This window comes from Phytophthora infestans, genomic scaffold (assembly GCF_000142945.1).
Source record: "Phytophthora infestans T30-4 supercont1.10 genomic scaffold, whole genome shotgun sequence".
Lineage (NCBI taxonomy): Eukaryota > Oomycota > Peronosporomycetes > Peronosporales > Peronosporaceae > Phytophthora > Phytophthora infestans.
In genome coordinates, this window is record NW_003303749.1 from 2388479 (window position 1) to 2406984 (window position 18506).

Below are 18506 nucleotides of genomic sequence, written 5' to 3' on the forward strand. Positions count from 1 at the left end.
CGTAAACGTGAATATATCTTGATTAAACTATTGCCGCCGTTGTCTCTGTTCTATATACTCTGTATTATGCCAACTGCTGTGACATTTCGCTCCCCAATGATATCGTCGTGGCGTGGTTCCGAGATGGCCTGGGGGTGTCGTCGTAGTCCGCGGGCTTCTTGTCATGCGGGCCTGGCGTCCACCCTGTCGTTAGCCTCGAACTGGTTGAGGTTCTTGACTTGCTTCTCCGTTAGGCCTTGCTTGACTGGCACTCATTCATTGACGCTCTTGTCGTCGGTCTTGAACCCGTGCGTGCTGACCTTCCTGAGCACGAGCGAGTGCAGGCGCTGGGTGCTGCCGCGGATGACCAGCTCGAACGTGACCAACTACGGCGACTCGCCGCAGGCAGCCGCTTGGTGTACGCGGGGTCCACGCCCGCGGGTGGCAGCTTGGCATACACGTTGCCCACGTTCGCAGAAATCGGGCTCACGTACGAGCTGCCATAGGACACCTTCTTCTCGTGCTAGGCTAGGTGCGACAGGAAATTGTCCTTGCCCTTGTTGTCCAGTGCCTTGTTGAAGGCAAGGCACTGGACAACAAGACTTGACCGACATCATGAAGAAGACCACGTCCTCGCTCGGCTTCGGCCACTTGCCTGCCTTGTCCCCGTGATACTTGCCTCAATGACCGTCTCAGCATCAACGCACTATAATCTCCAGTCACTGGACAGTCGTGTACATGTAAATTGGGATTGGAGGAGACTTCCAGCTACCCCGTCCATACGTGATTTTCGCGAGCCTCCACTTGGAGCAAAATCTTCTTCGGCAGGAATCGCGATGGCGAGGACAAAAGCGAGACGTAGAAACGATCAAATGTACTCTCGGCATCATATACAGCTGCTCTTGTACGGCCAGCTTTGCTAATTCATCAAACAGGAAATCGTTTAGAAAAACTATTGATGCACGCTGAAATGGTAAACGCGACGAAAGTGGCGTATCAAGAACGTCTCCTTGGCTCAAAAACACTTTGTGGAGTAATAGTAGCCTTGGTGTATGCTCTCGCAAACAATGAACACCTCGAAGAAAAACCTCCGGTCCTTTCTCGATTCCCAAGCATCGGCGTGCAATCGTCTGAATCGCAAACTGCGCCGCAACATTCCCCAGGCCAGCACCAATTTTAAGAAAGACGTCGTCTCGATGCACAGCTCCAATCATTTGAATCACGCTTGATATAGCGGCAGGCAGCATCTCACCTGCGTTCTCATCCGTCTTTCCCGCTTGTTGACGAACGTCCGCGGCCGAAACGTTGCTGAAGATATCGCGGATAGCGCTTTCAGCTTAGCTCGGTTCCAGAAGACGAAGACGCTGCTTGTGAGAGAATGTTGGCGTCGACGTGGAGAAAAAACACGGTGGAAATCTTGATAGATCACGTCCATACGTGCGCTTCAGAGCACGCAGCCGGTTCTCAAACGCTTGGACAGAATGTTTACTCCTCATGGCCCGCGCCACCTCCTTCCACTCTACTCGCTTGTGTTGGGATTCATACTCGAGTGCAAGCGCTACAATTCGTTTGTCTTGTGCGTCGGTGAAGCTGGTCCGCATAGCAAAACAAATACTGAGAGAGAAGTCATGCATCTAACCTAGGAATACTATAGTTGATACCAGCACGATTAATGGCTCTGGGGCTGAAGCCTCTGCCAAATTTTTATGATAGGTTTTAGGATCTGCTAGCCTTGTTTACAACACGTTTTTTCCTTGCGTTTCATGCGGCTACCAGCCGAACCGCAAATATGACGCTAGGCTGGCCGAAAAAGATACGCGCTCTCGCGATATTCACAACTCAGTTTCGCCAGTCAGCACAGAAAGGATCTATCAGAAGCCGTAATCCGAAGATCTGATTGGCACAAACAAAACAAGGTGTGGATTTTGTAGAGCGCGGCAAAAGGCCGCGTTTGACCACGAAAGGGTTAATTAGCGCGTACCAGCACTGTCTATACGGCAACAACATACTTCGTGAGGCATTTTGCTTATATTGCTATATTGCATATTCTTAAATGACACATTCCTGCTGTTAAGATGCATGGTTTTATTCTGCATCACATACATCCTTTTCTAGATAGAATACCAACCCTAGTACGAGTTTTATGCGGGTACATTTCATGTAGATTAGCACCACTGTTTTCTGCGGGGCTATTGCAGCTCTAGCAAGCGATAAATATAGGAACTTGACATCGAAACGCTGAAAAGTTGCTTTGATATGAGTCAATTTAATATCAGCAATCCGACTTATGATCGCATATGAGACCGCGTAAAAAAACTGATACTAGCTAACCATATGTTAAATTGCACTTTTCGCACGCCAATAAATAACGGAACATCGAAACACGGCTATTAGTTATATCATTGCAAAAATCTGCTTTAGAAGAAAGGAGAGTGTGTCGGTCAAAGCGTCGCACTGTAGGAAAAGTATTCCACACGACTCACTTTAGATCCCCTCAAGAGCAAAACAATGCTCTTTATTGTCTAAAAGAAAACTGAACTCCGCCGTCACGCTATACACGTCAAAACTCACAAGGACAGCGATACTACAGCGGCTGACATCATTTTAAATTAGGCCACTTCCATATTGTATAAATACTTGAGTACCGAATTACCTTAGTTATGCATTACTCCCAATCTGCAGTGCAGAGACCAGAAATTGCGTGTCCCGGCTATCGGTATCGTCGAACAAACAGTCTATTTAAATTTGAGCAAGCTCACGAAAAAAATCATCAAAGTCGTCGTCTAGCGTAAACTGCTCTACACTAGTGTCGATCAAATCGGAATGTACCGTAGCTTGAAATATCTCTTGTAAGGCCTCTACACGTCTTGGTGCGTCGAAGACATCTTCATCATGCTGCACTAGGCCACAGTGGCGAAATCCGGCGCGTATCGTCGAGGCGGTCACATCTCCCCATGCCTCTTGAACCCACTCACATAGTAGAGCTCGATCTGGAGGTTTCAGCTTGAACGTGCCTTCATCTTCTTGGCTTCTTTAGGGACTGTACACGCAGCGACGATCTTGTGAAGAGATCGACGCCATGAATAAATGAGGATACGGCGGCAATTAAATTTGCTAGCTGGTAAATCAGGGTAGAACTTGTGAATTGCGGACGCAATACTACCGTTCTTGTCTAGATACTCTAGTACCCTCAGCTTGTGAGAAGCGGTGTACGCCGTAATGGTGTTCGTTGGTGCTTGGCGGCCCTTGCCACCAGGTAGGCGAGGCCTCCCCTTTTGGCGTTTTCGTTGCGTTGGACTCATCTGCGGCTTTGAGAAGTGAGACCAGTACTAGATAATGTACGCAAATTACTGGTTGTCAAGTCGTGTAATTGATAACTAAGGATGCACGGCTTCTTTTCCCACTCAGCGTTTGGCGGCTTCTGATTGGCCACATTAAAGTGGGAATAACGGTGATGTCTGCATCCACCCACACCACCAGTGCTGGTAAAAACTGTCTGATTAAAGACACATGTGACGTATATACTGTTAAAACACTTTTTACTGGTGTATAAACAGTATTTACGAAGAGGCTGCGCGTAAATACGAGAATCGTTTTGACTTGATTTTATAAAGGTGGCGTTTTTTTCCTCATCTCACCCACGGGACTTCTATTGAGAATGGGTTAGCTAGAGGTGCCTTGATCATGCGGCGCGGGGGCCAAGATCTGCAGTATTTTATGATGGCCAGGCAAATGATATTGAGCTGTGACGACGTCCTTCGGTGCTCCATTGACCTGTACGGGTGATCGGCGTGACTGTGGTGTCCAGATTATTCTGACGAAAGGAGCGAGCAGCCTTGGCGAGCTGGGCTTTAAGTAGATACGCTGAAAAAGGCGCTTTCGAAGCAGAGCTGTGGTCATGATGAGCATCGAGAAGGTCTTTGACGCAAATGCTTCGTCAAGATCCACCAACGAGTGACGTATTGCCAAGCGTATCAAGTTGGTGTTTCTGAACGATGATTGTTTTTACTTGGATCGACCGGTTTTCGACACAAGGCTACCCAAGAACCACGTACACGATGTGATGGCGGTGAGTTGTATGCTTACAACGTTGCAGCTTCTGCTAAGTTCTGCGGAAACCAGCATCGTCTCGACCGCGCGGCGTATGGATTATAGCAATATACTCGCATGACGAGAAAAACAAAGTCTATATTGGTATAGAGGAGCGTCCAGTACCAATATCATTGTCTCAGGTTTTGCAATACCATCGACTATGGAACTGGTGTATGCCACGGTCGATGACAAGCCGGTGTGTGACCGGCCAAGTGGTGGACGTCAACATGGCCGCTAAGATGCTGCACTGTGGCAGGACGCGTTACGAGGACTTGAAATTCTTCACTGACTAAAGCACTGAGCTGATGGTGTTTGAAATGGGCTCGTGGTTCCGTGTGGCATGTGGTCAAGACGTTACCGAGCATGTGACACATCAGAGACGACGTCTTCTGACAAACCAAGCACAATTTGCACCTAATTGACATTTTCACCGAGATGCCAAAGAAATTGGACGACCATCTTGCAGAAGCCAAAGAACAGAAGCCTGTATAATCAATGATTTTTCTATGATTGCGACATGGAACGACAGCCAAAACTCTTCGACTGAGCTACCGCAAGGCGGGCAATTACCTGTTGACACTGGAGCTCTCGTGGAACATCTGCGGAGCCGTGCTCTTCTGGATATGACTCGCTGTCGTTACGCATGTGGGATGCCACCCCCATGGTGGTACTACGATGATTGTGACGTTGCAGACTTTCTTGGACCATTTGCTTATCAAATTGAGCCTTAGTTTACAAGCAGCATTTGAGGAAACGTCAGCCAGGCCTACTTAAATACTTAAAGTATTCGTTTTATTACACTTTAGCTTTTCTAATTAAGCATTGCTCGTTTACTGTACTAACGGTAGATGCTTTCATCGTGAAAACAGCACGATGACGATCACACACCCCCGTATCAAACTTAATGAATGCGTAACCCGGGCGCGCTAGCAGTGATCACCTACATGAAAAAAAGAGCTCACAATTCCGATCCTCTTTGGCAAACACGGTGCTTCTCATTAGCTGAAACAACAATAAGAACGAGTGCATGCTAACTATCTCGATAGCATGTTGTATGAGGTTTATCATCAAAGCCCTGAAAATACCTACAAACCGAAGACTCATGTAATGGAGATGTGGACCCTTCCCGGAATGCTGTTTCGAGTCGCCACTGGCTTACCAACTGAGAAGCTTGGATGTGGAAGCGCATAGCCAAGTCGCCAACGTCAGCACAGCTAGCACAGCATCTCAAAACGATGGCGGTTTTGAGCTACGCAGGTGTCACGCTCGGTAGATAAAAAAATTCTTTCAGGGTTGCCTTCTTGCCTCGCATACCTGCCAGTGTTTTTTCTTGGGGAAATTGTGGATCATTGCAAGGTGGAATGGGTCGTCCACGGAGTCGAATAGAGTCATCCTCGCCATCCATCACTACGTCAGGTTGGTCATTATCGACATATTCTCCAAACATGCGAGATTCTTGTACGGCGCCGTCGATAGCTTGACGTCCATCGATCGCAGAGGTGCCATCTATTGATAAAGTGTCTGATATTTTATCAAATAACCATCGCCAATGTGCAAGGATGTCATTGTTGGCTAACATATTGCTGGAGTACTCAAGAGAATGTGGCGAATTGAGATTGGCTCGCTCTCCATCGACAGGTGCTACAAAAGCCGCATCGTCTTGCATCTGATGCCAGCCCTCGAAAAGTTCAACCTTCGGCTCGGGTTCAGCTGACCAGGTAGATCTTCGCTCATTGTTAGAGAATCCGGCATGCTCGATAAGCAATTATGTGGATAACTTGGGATGGGTGGACGGCTTGGCGTACGGGCACCGTAATGGGTTGGAGCAGTCGAAGAGATGTTCGTGGAGAGATGGCGACTTGAAGTTTCATTGGAGCGAACTGAAACTTCACTTACTGACATATCCAATGCTGTGGGATCATAAGCCAAACTTTCGCTTCGAAAAGGACGCTCGTCAGGCTTGATGATGCGGCTATCGTATTTGTTGCCTTCACTATCTTCTTCCGTACGCTCATCATCGATATCATGACATTCAGCCTTGGTTGATTCTTCACGGAAACGATCTGCTGCAGACTTGTTTGCTTTATCAGGTTTGAGGCAATTTCGCGTTGCTGTATGAACTCGCCCGACCTCACTGAAATACCGCTCGCAAGTCGCTGTATTTGCAGCGATTGACAGCACAGCAATTGCAAGATCAGGCAGGTTTGTACCTGCTCTTAAATCCCTGGCATACTTCCAGTAGCTTGCGGCATCCCCACCAAAGTCACTGATTGAAAACTGTTCGTCATCTTCGACATACAGCTCACGGTTACACCACCGGCTCATTTGGTCCCGAAGTCGACCCAGACTGCGACACGGAAAAAAACGCTGGAAATACAGTACCGCAAAGTTGCATGCTGCTGTGACCGATGAAATAGCTGTGCGAGGCAGGGCTCTAGCGGTATGAACGTGGGAAGGGTGTAAGAACCGCGCCAGCATAAATAGCGGCTGTTCGCAATCTTGCCAGCGTTCTTTCACAAGCTGAACTAGTTCATCCGCGTGCGAGCTTGAGACGAACCCGTCGAAAATATCACGGTAGCACAATACCACATCCACTAGAGTTTTTCATCGCGCTGAAGAATGTATGAAGCATTACAAAGGGGTCGTATCGTCAATTCAGCATCCTCCAGCGAGCTCCAAAAGGTATCATTTCTGAATACACGAACAGCGCGTGGGAGGTCTTTGTAATTCTGGTACCTCACCACAAATTGCTTTAACGCGGTCTTGACACGAAGTAAAGACGCAAAACAGCCTTGCATTGAGTTCCATCGGGTGTCGCAAAGTGTGAGCAATGCAAGAGGCTTGTCACCTCGAAGCTCGTAAGTGCTAGCAATGACCTCGTTGACTCGTGGTAGCCACTTGGATGTCGAGCTGTTTAGGGACTTGACTGCAGCGGACGCTTCGTCTGCAACTGCGTAAAAACCGGTTTTTCTCAAGACAGCCTTGACAAGATTGTTGATATCGTGTGCGAAGCATTTGCCGAAATGAATGTTTGGCCACTGCAGAGCCAAGATCCGACGCGCTCGAGCGCACTGCCCAGCGTTGTCCGTTATGACGGCACCGATATTCCACCCCTCCCGATTCATCTTTATAATTAGTTCCTCCATTTGTCGAGCTATTGCGACACCGTCATGCTCAGACCCGACCCCGTGCATGCCCTGAATATATATTTTCCCAAATAGAGAAAGGTGCACACCAAGCAAATGCGTCTTAGCAATATTTTGCCAAACATCACTGAGGAAATTAACACGCCCTCCAGTGGACTCCTGAAGTTTGCGTAACGCGGCAGCACTTAGCTCCAAGAATTCCCTAGCGAAAAATTCCAAGATACGTCCGCCAAGAACACGTCGAGAGGGTATTGAGCCAATACACCGGGGATCCAGAAACTGAAAGAGTCGTTTTGTCGCGGGATGCTCAATGTAGGAGTCCGGTAACGCCAGTGACACTTGAAACTCCAGCAAAAAGCGTTTTAACTGGTGCTGTTGCTGGGGGGGATACATGCGGAGGTACGTAGTTGAAAGCGACTCATCGTTAGAGAGGGAGGTGTGGCGTTGTTGATCGCTATCATCCTTTCCGACGCTGATGCAGCGTGGTCATGGTTAGTGGAGGCGGTGGAAAAGGTCGTATTCCTGATGGACCATCTTCCTCAACGATATCATGGTAGTGCAAAAGGTGTCTCCTGAAATTCTCGACTCTCCCAACCATCGTGTCTGGCAAAGAGGAATCCGGCTCGCGGCTGGTTGGAGTTTGAAGCGTGCGCGCTTTTGATCGAGCTGCATGGGCAGCGAGACAGTGCTTGCAGCGAACGAAATAGTGACTCTTATTAGCCTTCACGCCGGAAACTTTAACGAAATGGGTCCGAGATGCACTTGGTGGTCGACCCATGGTGCGCTTGCTCTGCAAAAACAAAACACACATCATACGCTTCGGTTAAGCGCACAACTGAGGTTATTACAGAATACGTATTGTGTACCGTTAAGTCTCCGTTGAGACGACTAGACCTTAGCCTTAGATTTGACGAGAACGACTTGACTCTGGATCTCTAATTGCAAAGTGAGTTCTGTGGCACAGTCTGCGGCCGACTAGCAGATTGCCACTGGCAATGCCGAATTTTCGAAGCTGTCGACTCGACAGCATTGAAGTAGCAAAAACCTCAGCATACCTAAGGCATGCTGAAGGCATTGCCTTGTCCCAACGGGCTATTATTCGAGATTCTAAGATACAGTCTGTAAGCGCACTGGTACACTGTACCGTGTCTTTTGAGACCGTATAAACCGTAGTTACCGTATAAACTGTATTTTGAGGCGTTATTACACGTGTTTTTTTAAAGACGTATAAACACTCACTGCCAACACTGACACCACGTGCTGGTGCCATGACTCCATCGTAGATAGTAGCGCGAAGTTTCGGTACCGAGCGAGCATTCGTCGCCGGTTGGCTTGAAGGGAGTTTTCGTGTCGATTTAATCGTGTCAATCCTCCTGAATAGAAATCGTTGCGGAAGATGACGGATAGCCTTGCATATTGCTCGATGTAGTGACCAAAGAGCTGCTTCGCTTTGTTGAACTCGGGCATTGATGAAGTCAGAAGCGTAATCGAGATTTTGGATTTCGGGTATTCGAATGGGGTGATAAGCTTAAAGAAGTCCTCCATATTGCGGTTCCGCTTCCACGATTCCGCGTCGTTGAACACGCAGAGAATCAAAACGGAGTCTTTGTCTCTGCTGCCAGGCTGCATCAGAATCGCCGTGTTTTCAATTCGATAATGCTGGCCTGGTTCGGTCTTGCCATGTTGTGGGAACACGTCCTCGTATTCGTTGAATGTGCTTCTAGACATAGTGACGGAGGACGGGACTATCGAGTTGAGTGGGGCTAGATCAGGCGTGTCTTAATGCAAGACGCTGGTCACGGGGGTGTATGCATCCACGACGCTCTTCACGGGTGCGTCTGAGCGCAATACGCTTGGTACGGGTGTTTCTGAGGCTAAAACACTGTTTAAATGTGGTTGCTGCTCTTTATCCAGCTCAAAGATATTGTGTGTTGAAGTGATAAACCAGGGAGCCCAAATGATGAGTGTCAACATACCAACAAGAGCCAAGACGAACCAATCGACGATTCTGTTTTCCTCTCCCAACAAGTCGTTTGTCGAACAGGAAGGGTTGCATAGTTTAGTAGGCAGAGAGGGCGAATATCTTGTGTGTTGGTGCGTCAAATTTATAGTGAGTGTAGCGAAAGCCAAGTGATCAAATCTGTTGATTGGATACAATGCATAATCCGTGACGAATCTTGTATACTAACTTGCTTTGGCATATTAATAGTACGTGTACATGTAGCTTCTTATGCCGCACACGGAACCCATTTCCATTATTGACAGGGCTACTAAACACGATTCGTTACGGATATCTAGACGGTCCTTCGTCACTCTAGTTTATAGAGTACTGTAGCTATAAACTTCGTGTTACATTATTATTATAATAAAAAGGAAGGGCAGGCAAAAGGAGAAAGTTATCACAGCGGGGAAAAAGCGGTCGTTCTTGGTTACGGCAGTAAGGCAGGACCCGTGAAGGGTGTCGAAGCTGATCGACGAGAGGCAGCCCAGGATGTTGTGTAATAAGATGCATTTTTTCTTGCAGAACCCAAGAACGCAGCAAACAAAATGGGTATCTGTCGGCTACAGCCGAGAGCTGGTTTTCGGAGCACGAGGAATTGGGATGTACGCTATCCAGAGTCTGCCACCAACCAACCGCAACGGACAGACGTCCTCGCTACCGAAGTCGACACGGGCTTCTCCGGGCCTAGGTAGCTTAGCAAAGTAGTCATTTCCGATTTTACTTCGTCGAAAACACCCACCACTCCTCACCCGCAACACGAGCACAAGCGATCAATACCAGCTTTCTATTTGCATCCCCAAGAAACATGCCAACGTGCTGAAGGAAAACACAAAATATTTTACGGTTCGGTAGTCACATTTCCGGAATACGGTAGTACTGCAACGACTGGGGGCGCCAGTGAAGTATTAGCAGCTAAGCTAGTGGCTTGTTTCTTACTACTACTAAGTACTTAGTAGTACGTCTTATAATGTGACTGACTCCGCACCCATCCACAAATATTTATATTTTACATTATCGCATATCTAGCTTTGCCTGCAATAGCCGTGGATATACCCAAGTACGTCGAACACGCCTAAGGAAACGATCTGGTGTCGTGGCTATAGCGGCTAGGTTTAGTATTTTGAACGTCACACAAGAAGTTTGCTTCATTTAATTAGCCCGGTAGTGCAAAAATATATTGAGGCTGAGAAACAGTGGTGCTGTAGTGCTTGGTCTTAAATTGTCGACAGTATGCCAGTCTGGGATGCGGTACTGTTGGTCGAAAAATAATTATCTTTATCTATTTTTATCCAGTGTTCTTCCTACCCGGGATTAAAAAAAAACGTTTCGGTTGATTGCAGGTAAACGATAAGTATTGAAACACGATTAAAGTACCGAATCATGACGAACGAAATACATGATCAACTACAAGGCATGCTGGATCGCGTCATGAGGCATACCCCAGCACTTGTAACCCAAAAAATGAGCGCTATAGCATAAGCCTTCGGTTTCGATACCATCATATCCTTCTCGACCCCACTCACTACCAATGACGTAGTGAACAGGAAACATCACGCCTTGCCGATGAATATCAGCACGCACGTAAAGCATCGTCCCTCCTACTGAATCCAGCGGTACAAATGTCTTGGATTTGTCCGGAAGGTTGTGGAAGGATCGAGCGTTCAATGGACCAGGAACGAAATTCTTGTCGTCAGTAGCTCGTACTTTTCGGTGGCCAACCCACGCGTTTTTATCATAGTTAAGCCATTGGCCTCTGATCTTGCGTACGCACATGGGCTCCAAGATGTCTCGATCGGACTGTACCATTTTCCGCAGTAATCCTGTGGGAATCCCGGTGATGTCTGCATCCACCCAAACCACGTGCTGGTGCCATGACTCCATCGTAGAGAGTAGCGCGTAGTTTCGGTATCGAGCGAGCATACGTCGCCGGCTGGCCTGGAGCGAATGTTGGTGGCGGTTCTCGCGAGTGATTCCAACAGGAGAGAGATCGTTGCGGAAAATAACAGACAACCTTGGGTAGTGCTCGATGTAGAGACCGAAGAGCTGTTTCGCTTTGTTGAACTCGGTCATTGATGAGGTGAGCAGAGTGATCGAAATTTTCGATTTTGTGTAATCGAAAGATCCGATAATCTTGAAAAAGTCCTCCATGTTACGGTTCCGCCCCCAAGATTTCGCGTCGTTAAGAACGCAGACGATCAGCACTGAGTTGTTGTCTGTGTTGCCGGGCCCCACTAGAATTGCAGTGTTTTCGACTCGATAATGCTGGCCCGGTTCGCTCTTGCCATGTTGCGGGAAAATTTCTTCATACTCGCTCATCTGGTGTGTCGTCGTCTTAACAGTGAACGGCACCAATGTGTTTAGTGGAGCTTGTTCAGGGGTGTCTGGATGCAAGACACTCGTCACCAGTGCATCAGGATGCACGTCACTATTCCCAGCCAGTTTGGGCTCTTCCTCCAAGTGAAAAAGACTGCTTGATGGAGGGCTAAGCCACGGCATCCAAAGCGCAAAAGTCACCATCCCAAGCAGCGCCAGTAAAAGTCCTCGTCGAGTTGGTTTTCCTGGAGCCACAACCCGTTGAACGCACTGAAAACTCCGCATCTTACAACGCCGGTAGAAAGAAAGACTTGTGTGCTGCGAAGAGGATTCACGAATGGTCCGTCACACAAATGAAGATCAAATTGATTATGTTTAGGTTTATTATACTCAGGAAAAAAATCATCTGGCTCAGAGTAATTTCATGTAAAGAACGACATCGTGCTGAAATTGTGAGTTAATTGGGCTCGGAGCTTCCGATGACTCGTAGCGCTTTTAATAATAACGAAATAAAGTAAATGACTTGTCAACAAAAAATGTCAGCGGCGCGTCTCAAAGCGTAGCTGCCGCAATGGTCCAAGCGAAGCTGGCCATCATGACTGCCATGCAGATAAATGCAATCAGCACAATCACGAGAGCTTCCGACGGGCTGCGTTTCTTCAAAGCGTCCACTACCATCGTCAAGAGTGCAGCACTTGCCACGCTGAGACTTGTAGCATGCGTTATACTGCTGACGCCATCTTCGCTGCCCGAGAGCGCCTCGGTCTCATCTGCTTCGTCCTCCTCGACGTCCAAAAGACACTGCTGAGCATCAACTGAGTCTTCGGTTTCAGTAGCAGTAGACTTGCTGCTCTCTTGTTCATACTGACGCTGCAGATGAGCAACTTTTTCCTCAAGCTGTTCGATACGCAGTGAAGACTCCAGTTCCCGTGTCTTGGCGATCTCCAGCGCGTCATCAAGAGTTTCACACGTTGAGCATGCAGCATTAGCCATCAGGAGCGGAAATCCCGTGGGCGAGTCGAGCTGGCTGTCCACCTCCGTGTCGTCGTCAGAAGGGTCCAATTCCAGTCCCTGGATGTCCGAGTCGGTCGGCGAGTTTGCTCCTTCCAGGCCTGTCACTTCCGGTTGTCTGTCTTCTCGACTCTTGTCTGAAGCCGCAGCTATCACTACGGATGAAGTCCAGCCGAGGGCAGCAGCGGCAGCTTCCAGAGAGATAATTCGCATACGCAGCCGAGCTGCGTGTTCCTCCATCACGTCCATTTCGTCACGACTGGCAGACGCTAAGGCCTCCAACTGCTGCCATAAGACCTGATTCTCTCGAGCTAGCTCCATCAACGCACGAGAACGTTGGTCAACGACTTCATTTACCGACGCGTTCACCTTGATCCGCTTCGCACGGCTCGCGAACTTGAGCGTACTACGCGTATCCTCGATGTAAGTAGGTGCAGGCGACGCACAGCAGACAAAGAGCACACGTGCAGCACCACTTAATGACGGCTGTAAGATACGGGTGAGCTTACTGTCACGGAAGTTGATGTGGTCCTGGTTGGTCTTGCCACTACCGAGTGCCACCACAACCCTCGAGAGAGCCAACAGGCTTCTGTTGATGTTGCCACTCTCAGTTGTCAGTCGTTTGCCGCCAGAGCTAACAGCTCGAGCGCTTTCCGATCCTGCCAAGTCCACAAAGTTCAGACATCCCACACGTACACGTTCGACGTCTGCGTCATCTTCAGTCAACACAGAAGCCTCCAGACGCGTCTTGGACTCGATAACTACTCTGAAAATCGAGTGAGATCGACTACTCCGCTCGTTCATACGAGTGACGCCCACTGCTCGCTGCTTCTCGCCATCACGTAGCGCCTGTAGCACTCCACGCGCGTCCGTGACCACACGCTCCGAGTTGTCCGTAAACACTCCAGTGACCGGATGTTCGCGAATATGCACAGTCGAGTCTCTCCTCTTGCCCGTAGCTGTAGTAGATCCAGCTGCCAATAAGTCCTTGACAGTCTCATTGTATACTTCCAAGTATGACACTCTCACGAGGTACTCGACATCCGATCGTCTCGCCATCTCGTCAAATAAATCTTTGACTGCCAGCTGCACCAGTCCGTCGCTGTCTTCGGGTCTTCTATCCTCCTCTGTCTCGACGTTTTTCTCCTGTACGAGCGTCAGTCTCCTGTTTCTCAGTCCTGTACCCTGCATTGTATACGTTTTGCCACTACTGGTCTGTCCGTAGGCAAAAATGGACCCGTGGATTCCGTCCAACGCCGAGCGAGCGATAGACCTCGCCAGTCCGTCATAAATGGCTCTAGTAGAGTGCTGTGCGTCGTACACCTCATCAAAAGGCGTAGACGCCTCTACGTCGAGCATTCTGTCCCGATACTGACGCTGCCTCGACGGTACCGGTCTCTGCGTGCACAGTACATGCAGACCGACTGCTCTTCTCCTTAGGCAGCAACGGACGGAACCGGACCGTGACGCGCACAGTCTCCCGTCCGTCACTAGCGTTCTGATGCTGTAGCAGCTGTAAATCATCCACGTCCAGAAGTTCAGAGCCGTCGAAGTCACTGGGGGCGATACTGGAAGCCCGTTCCGACCAACGCACGTCGCTCTCCATGCTGCCGCTACGACTGCGACTGCTGCATTGGCTGTAGCTGTAACTGAGACGCGAGGAACGCGGCGGACGCACCAGCGACATTAAGTCGCTGTCCCGACGCCGCATCAAACTTGCAAAAGGTCAGTAGCGGTGCACACAGAGACAAATTGATAAGCTTGATACCGGGCGGAAGGAATTCGATAGTCCGACGTAGCGTAGAGGGATGGCCGCATGGTAGCGATACGTCGACACGTAGAATAGGTTAAGTACAGAAAAGTTAGTGGAATTTACAAGAACTGAAAACAAACCTTTTTCTGTTAGGGATAAAATAATTCAATTTTTTCGAGAAGCTTTGTTTAGTAATAATCCAGTTTACTCTGTAGTAATGTACGTTAGTGATATGCAATACCTCTTCAACACGACCTGGGTGGACATGTCCTGTCTGTTTTGTCGCGACGGGTGCGTGTGGACGCATCGTCACTCCAGAAGTGCGGCAGGAACCGCAGTCTCTCGCTATATCGAGAGTGGAAGCGGTCTCCTATTCGAGTGGACACCACCTCGTGCATTTGGAGCGAAATTCCCCATTCCGGCTGCTCGAACTTTGTCGGGAACGGCTGCACTTTGAGCTTCTCTTCGGCCGTTCCACCACTTGGCGACGTCTGCAGCAGCTCGTCCTTGTAGACTGCAAGAGCCGATTCGCTCATGACGATCTGTCCGCCTTGCCCCATCTCGCTCATCTCGCGCGCCATCATCTCGCTGAGTCCCAGATAGGTCATCTTGCCTGTGGTCGGATGCCTCGAGCACACCAACCGTTCGTCGCCGTCGTGGATTGCCATGCGCACTCGAAGTCCGTTGAAAAGAAGTCGCGTCCAGATATCGTACACTCGCGCTGCGTTGTCGTATTTGAGCAACGCTGACGGCCACGGCGCCTTCAGCAGCTTCTCTTGTACGCTGACACACCAGCCGATGGCGTCCCGGACACAATGGAACGCTAGCTGAAAGGAATCACCCGCCGTTGTGATCTCGTAGCCTCGAAATCGAGGCAGTTGTTGACGTAACAAGTCGTCATGAATTGATTGCGCATCGGCCATGGCCTGCGGGTTGTCGGCCCAAAGTCGACTGGAGCCTTCAATGTCGGTGACCACGAAGACCGGTCGACGGGTAGGAGCTTCCACGATCACGTCCATCTCCAGATCATCCTGAAAATAGCCACCTTCCAGAAGCTGTTCGTACACCGAGGAAGGCATCAGAGGACGCAAAGCACGATAGCAGCACGTAACACTGATACCGATGGCAAATGCTGTGCCTGCCCCGGACAGGTAGAAGAGAATCCGAGTCAGACCGACCCATTCCATCGCGAGGTCATCGATAAGGCGAAGCAGTACCTCCACTACACAGGAAGGGAACGCCAGTACACAGTAAACGATAACGAACGTCTTGATGCGTTGGTGGAGCAATAGTGACGCTGAGTCCACCGCACTTCGAGCGCGTTTTTGGCGTGAGATCCATATTGTAGCGTACAAAGGGTACAGTACAGAAACCCAGATGAAGACCAGTTCAAACCAAAAGGCAGCAGTTTGCAACACCTTCGATTTGGCCGATGGCAGGAGGGCAGATACCGCCATCAATATAGCGAAAATTACCGTCATAACCGACGCACGGAGCCGGTACTGGCTAATGATGGCACGCTCGCGTTTGGGTCCGCGGTCCATGGACTTGATAATCAGGCGCTTCATTTCGTAGGCCAACGTTGTGATGAAAAATGCCGTACACAGTAGGGCACAGTCTCCGATCATGGTGACCGCAACAGCTAGAGCTTTGAACTCCTTGCCGTCTGAATAAATTGCACGCGCTCCCATTAATTCTCCATCATCCAGTGCGTCCAGAGTGTCCCGCAATCCGTCAAAATTACTGAATACACCCACGTAAAGCAGCAGCCGCGCAAACGAGTAGATGAAGTACAGGCGACTCACTGAGTACGTGATGTACTGCACAGCCGAGTCGCCGACCTTAATGTGCTTGAAAGAGAGCAGCAACGTCGTACCCGTTGTGGCTGTGGCCACTGCCAACACAATCACATACGTAAGAGTCCAGTCGTAGTGAGTCGAATCATCCATTCACAATTCGGGACAAAGTCGCCACGCAGAACGCGTTCGCTGAATGCAGTAGGTGTGGTGTCCAGTAGTACTCGGAAATGTACCTAACGCAACACGGGCGTCGGCGAGTGTTCAACGCTGGCTGCCAATCAAATAATAATGGAGACTTTCCTCGCACCATCGCCAATTGAGCTCCGCGCTGAGTCTGCAAAGCATCTGGCTAGAGTCAGGGTCTGTCCAGTCACTGTTTCCATTGTGCACACCCAACCCACAAGGTGCTATTTATCCATGTAAACCGCCTCACACCCGCTGTACATGTATCGTTGCTCGTGACGCCGGGTTGAGGATCGTTGGCCGAGAAAACAGGACAAATCATAGGACTCCTTACCGGTAGGCAAGGTACATGCACTCAAAATGTAAATACATTAGAAAAAAAGCATTGGAATTTTTTAAGTTTAGTTATTAATTTTGAGTCTTAAATTTCATTTTGAGCTGGACCCCAATATTTACAGCTGCGGGCATACAGTGCCCGCCAAATCATTAAGACCCCCGATTTGGGGGGACACTTCTGACAATATCTCGGCTTCTAGCCTGAGTTGGGAGCTGCTACTTTGATATGTTCTCTCTATTAAGCTTACAATGGTGCCACTTGTGCTAACAACTTATATTTCTATGTATCTGATAGGGCTTGTTTACAAATTCAAGGTTTGGGCATCAGCGTCAAATTATTAAGACCACATCCTTTTTATGACGAAAAAAAAACACTTCTATGAACAGACCTTACAAATTTCTATGTTAAAAATTATTACTTAGTCAGACCACCTGTCTTCTTGATCACCGCTAGACAGCGGCGAGACATGGACTCTATTAGCTTCAGCAAGTAGTCTAGCTGAATGGAGTCCCATGCAGCCATGATTGCTGCCTCCAGATCAGCAATGTTTTGGTACTGGCGGCCATGTGAATACACCTTGGCCGCCATCGCCGACCAGACGTTTTCGATGGGGTTGCAGTCAGGTGAGCGAGCTGGCCAAGTCATGGTGTTGAGCTGCATCTCCAACAAGAATTGTTTCGTTTCATGCGAGGCATGTATGGGAGAATTGTCTTGCTGAAATACAAAGCCAGCACCATAGTTAGCGTGAGCAAAAGGGAGTAGATATTCAGATAACCTACAAATATAGTCACCTGAATTCTGACGTCCACGCAAGATGGCCAGCTCACTCTTAGCTGCTGCGCTAAAAGCGGCCCCACACCACCATATAGATTAAACTCATTTTCATCTGAAAGAATAGTGTAAATCCAAGTTTCTAAAAAATTAAATATTGTTATAGTACAAAATTGCAGCAAAACTTGAATATGAACGGCTTACATGGCTTCAGTATGTACTCTTCCGCCCATTGCATGCGGGCAGCCTTGTGCGCTGACGTGAGGGGAAGCGTGCGGTCCATCTTGGTGTAAACCAGATGGTCCACACGCTGCAGAACCCGCTGGATCGTCCTCACGGACGCCTTGATGCCGAACTTGGTCTTGAGCTCCGCAGCAAAGAACTCACCTGTCGCCGCGGCACGCACAAGCTGCTGCAGTTCTCGCTCCGTCAGTGCTGGTTGCCGCCCAGCCCTTCGCTCTCCACCGCTGTCTTCCTTCCGTCCCCGCTCCGCCTTGACTGCATTCCGGACGGACGTACGGGACCGACCTGTCTATCTAGCGATCTCGTGCAGAAAGACGCCTCCGTCGTGGAGACCGACGATAAACCAGTGCTCTTGTTGGCAGAGGATCTTGCCGTGGCCCATTAGAAAATGAAAGGCTCACAGCCTCCGTAGCGTCTAGCTACCCGCTCATTTCCGCCAACCAACTACTTATTTTGACCATCACTCTTTTAATATAGAAATTTGTAAGGTCAGTTCATAAAAGTGTTTTTTTTTCGTCATAAAAAGGATGTGGTCTTAATAATTTGACGCTGATGCCCAAACCTTGAATTTGTAAACCAGCCCTATCAGATACATAGAAATATAAGTTGTTAACACAAGTGGCACCTCTGTAAGCCTAATAGAGAGAACATATCAAAGTAGCAGCTCCCAACTCAGGCTAGAAGCCGAGATATTGTCAGAAGCGTCCCGCCAAATCGGGAGTCTTAATGATTTGGCAGGCACTGTATTAGTGAGTTTGTAAAGTACTGTGCTACGTTTCTTGTCTTCTCCAATAGTGATTTGCAGTTGTCAGAAGCACTGCATGGACGCCGAAGACGCCGCTGCTAAGCACTTAGAAATTCCGGTAGCTAAGTTCAT

General features: G+C 48.9%; 4 protein-coding genes across 4 annotated transcripts; all 4 read right to left on the reverse strand.

The window, feature by feature from the left end:
* Positions 1-698: 698 nt before the first annotated feature.
* PITG_07123 (histone methylation protein, putative) lies at positions 699-1580 on the reverse strand (the record flags this gene model as incomplete). Its single annotated transcript, XM_002905039.1, has 2 exons — positions 699-1315; positions 1385-1580. 2 exons carry the CDS (start codon positions 1578-1580, stop codon positions 699-701), a joined length of 813 nt encoding a protein of 270 aa, XP_002905085.1.
* Positions 1581-10597: 9017 nt separating this feature from the next.
* Positions 10598-11139, reverse strand: PITG_07124 (uncharacterized protein; the record flags this gene model as incomplete). Its single annotated transcript, XM_002905040.1, has 2 exons — positions 10598-11016; positions 11077-11139. 2 exons carry the CDS (start codon positions 11137-11139, stop codon positions 10624-10626), a joined length of 456 nt encoding a protein of 151 aa, XP_002905086.1.
* A 945-nt stretch (positions 11140-12084) lies between these two features.
* Positions 12085-14254, reverse strand: PITG_07125 (kinesin-like protein; the record flags this gene model as incomplete). The annotated part of the gene is made up of 3 exons (XM_002905041.1): positions 12085-12333; positions 12418-13866; positions 13931-14254. 3 exons carry the CDS (start codon positions 14252-14254, stop codon positions 12085-12087), a joined length of 2022 nt encoding a protein of 673 aa, XP_002905087.1.
* Positions 14255-14541: 287 nt separating this feature from the next.
* PITG_07126 (adenylate cyclase, putative) lies at positions 14542-16245 on the reverse strand (the record flags this gene model as incomplete). The annotated part of the gene is made up of 1 exon (XM_002905042.1): positions 14542-16245. One exon carries the CDS (start codon positions 16243-16245, stop codon positions 14542-14544), a length of 1704 nt encoding a protein of 567 aa, XP_002905088.1.
* Between the last annotated feature and the right edge of the window lie 2261 nt (positions 16246-18506).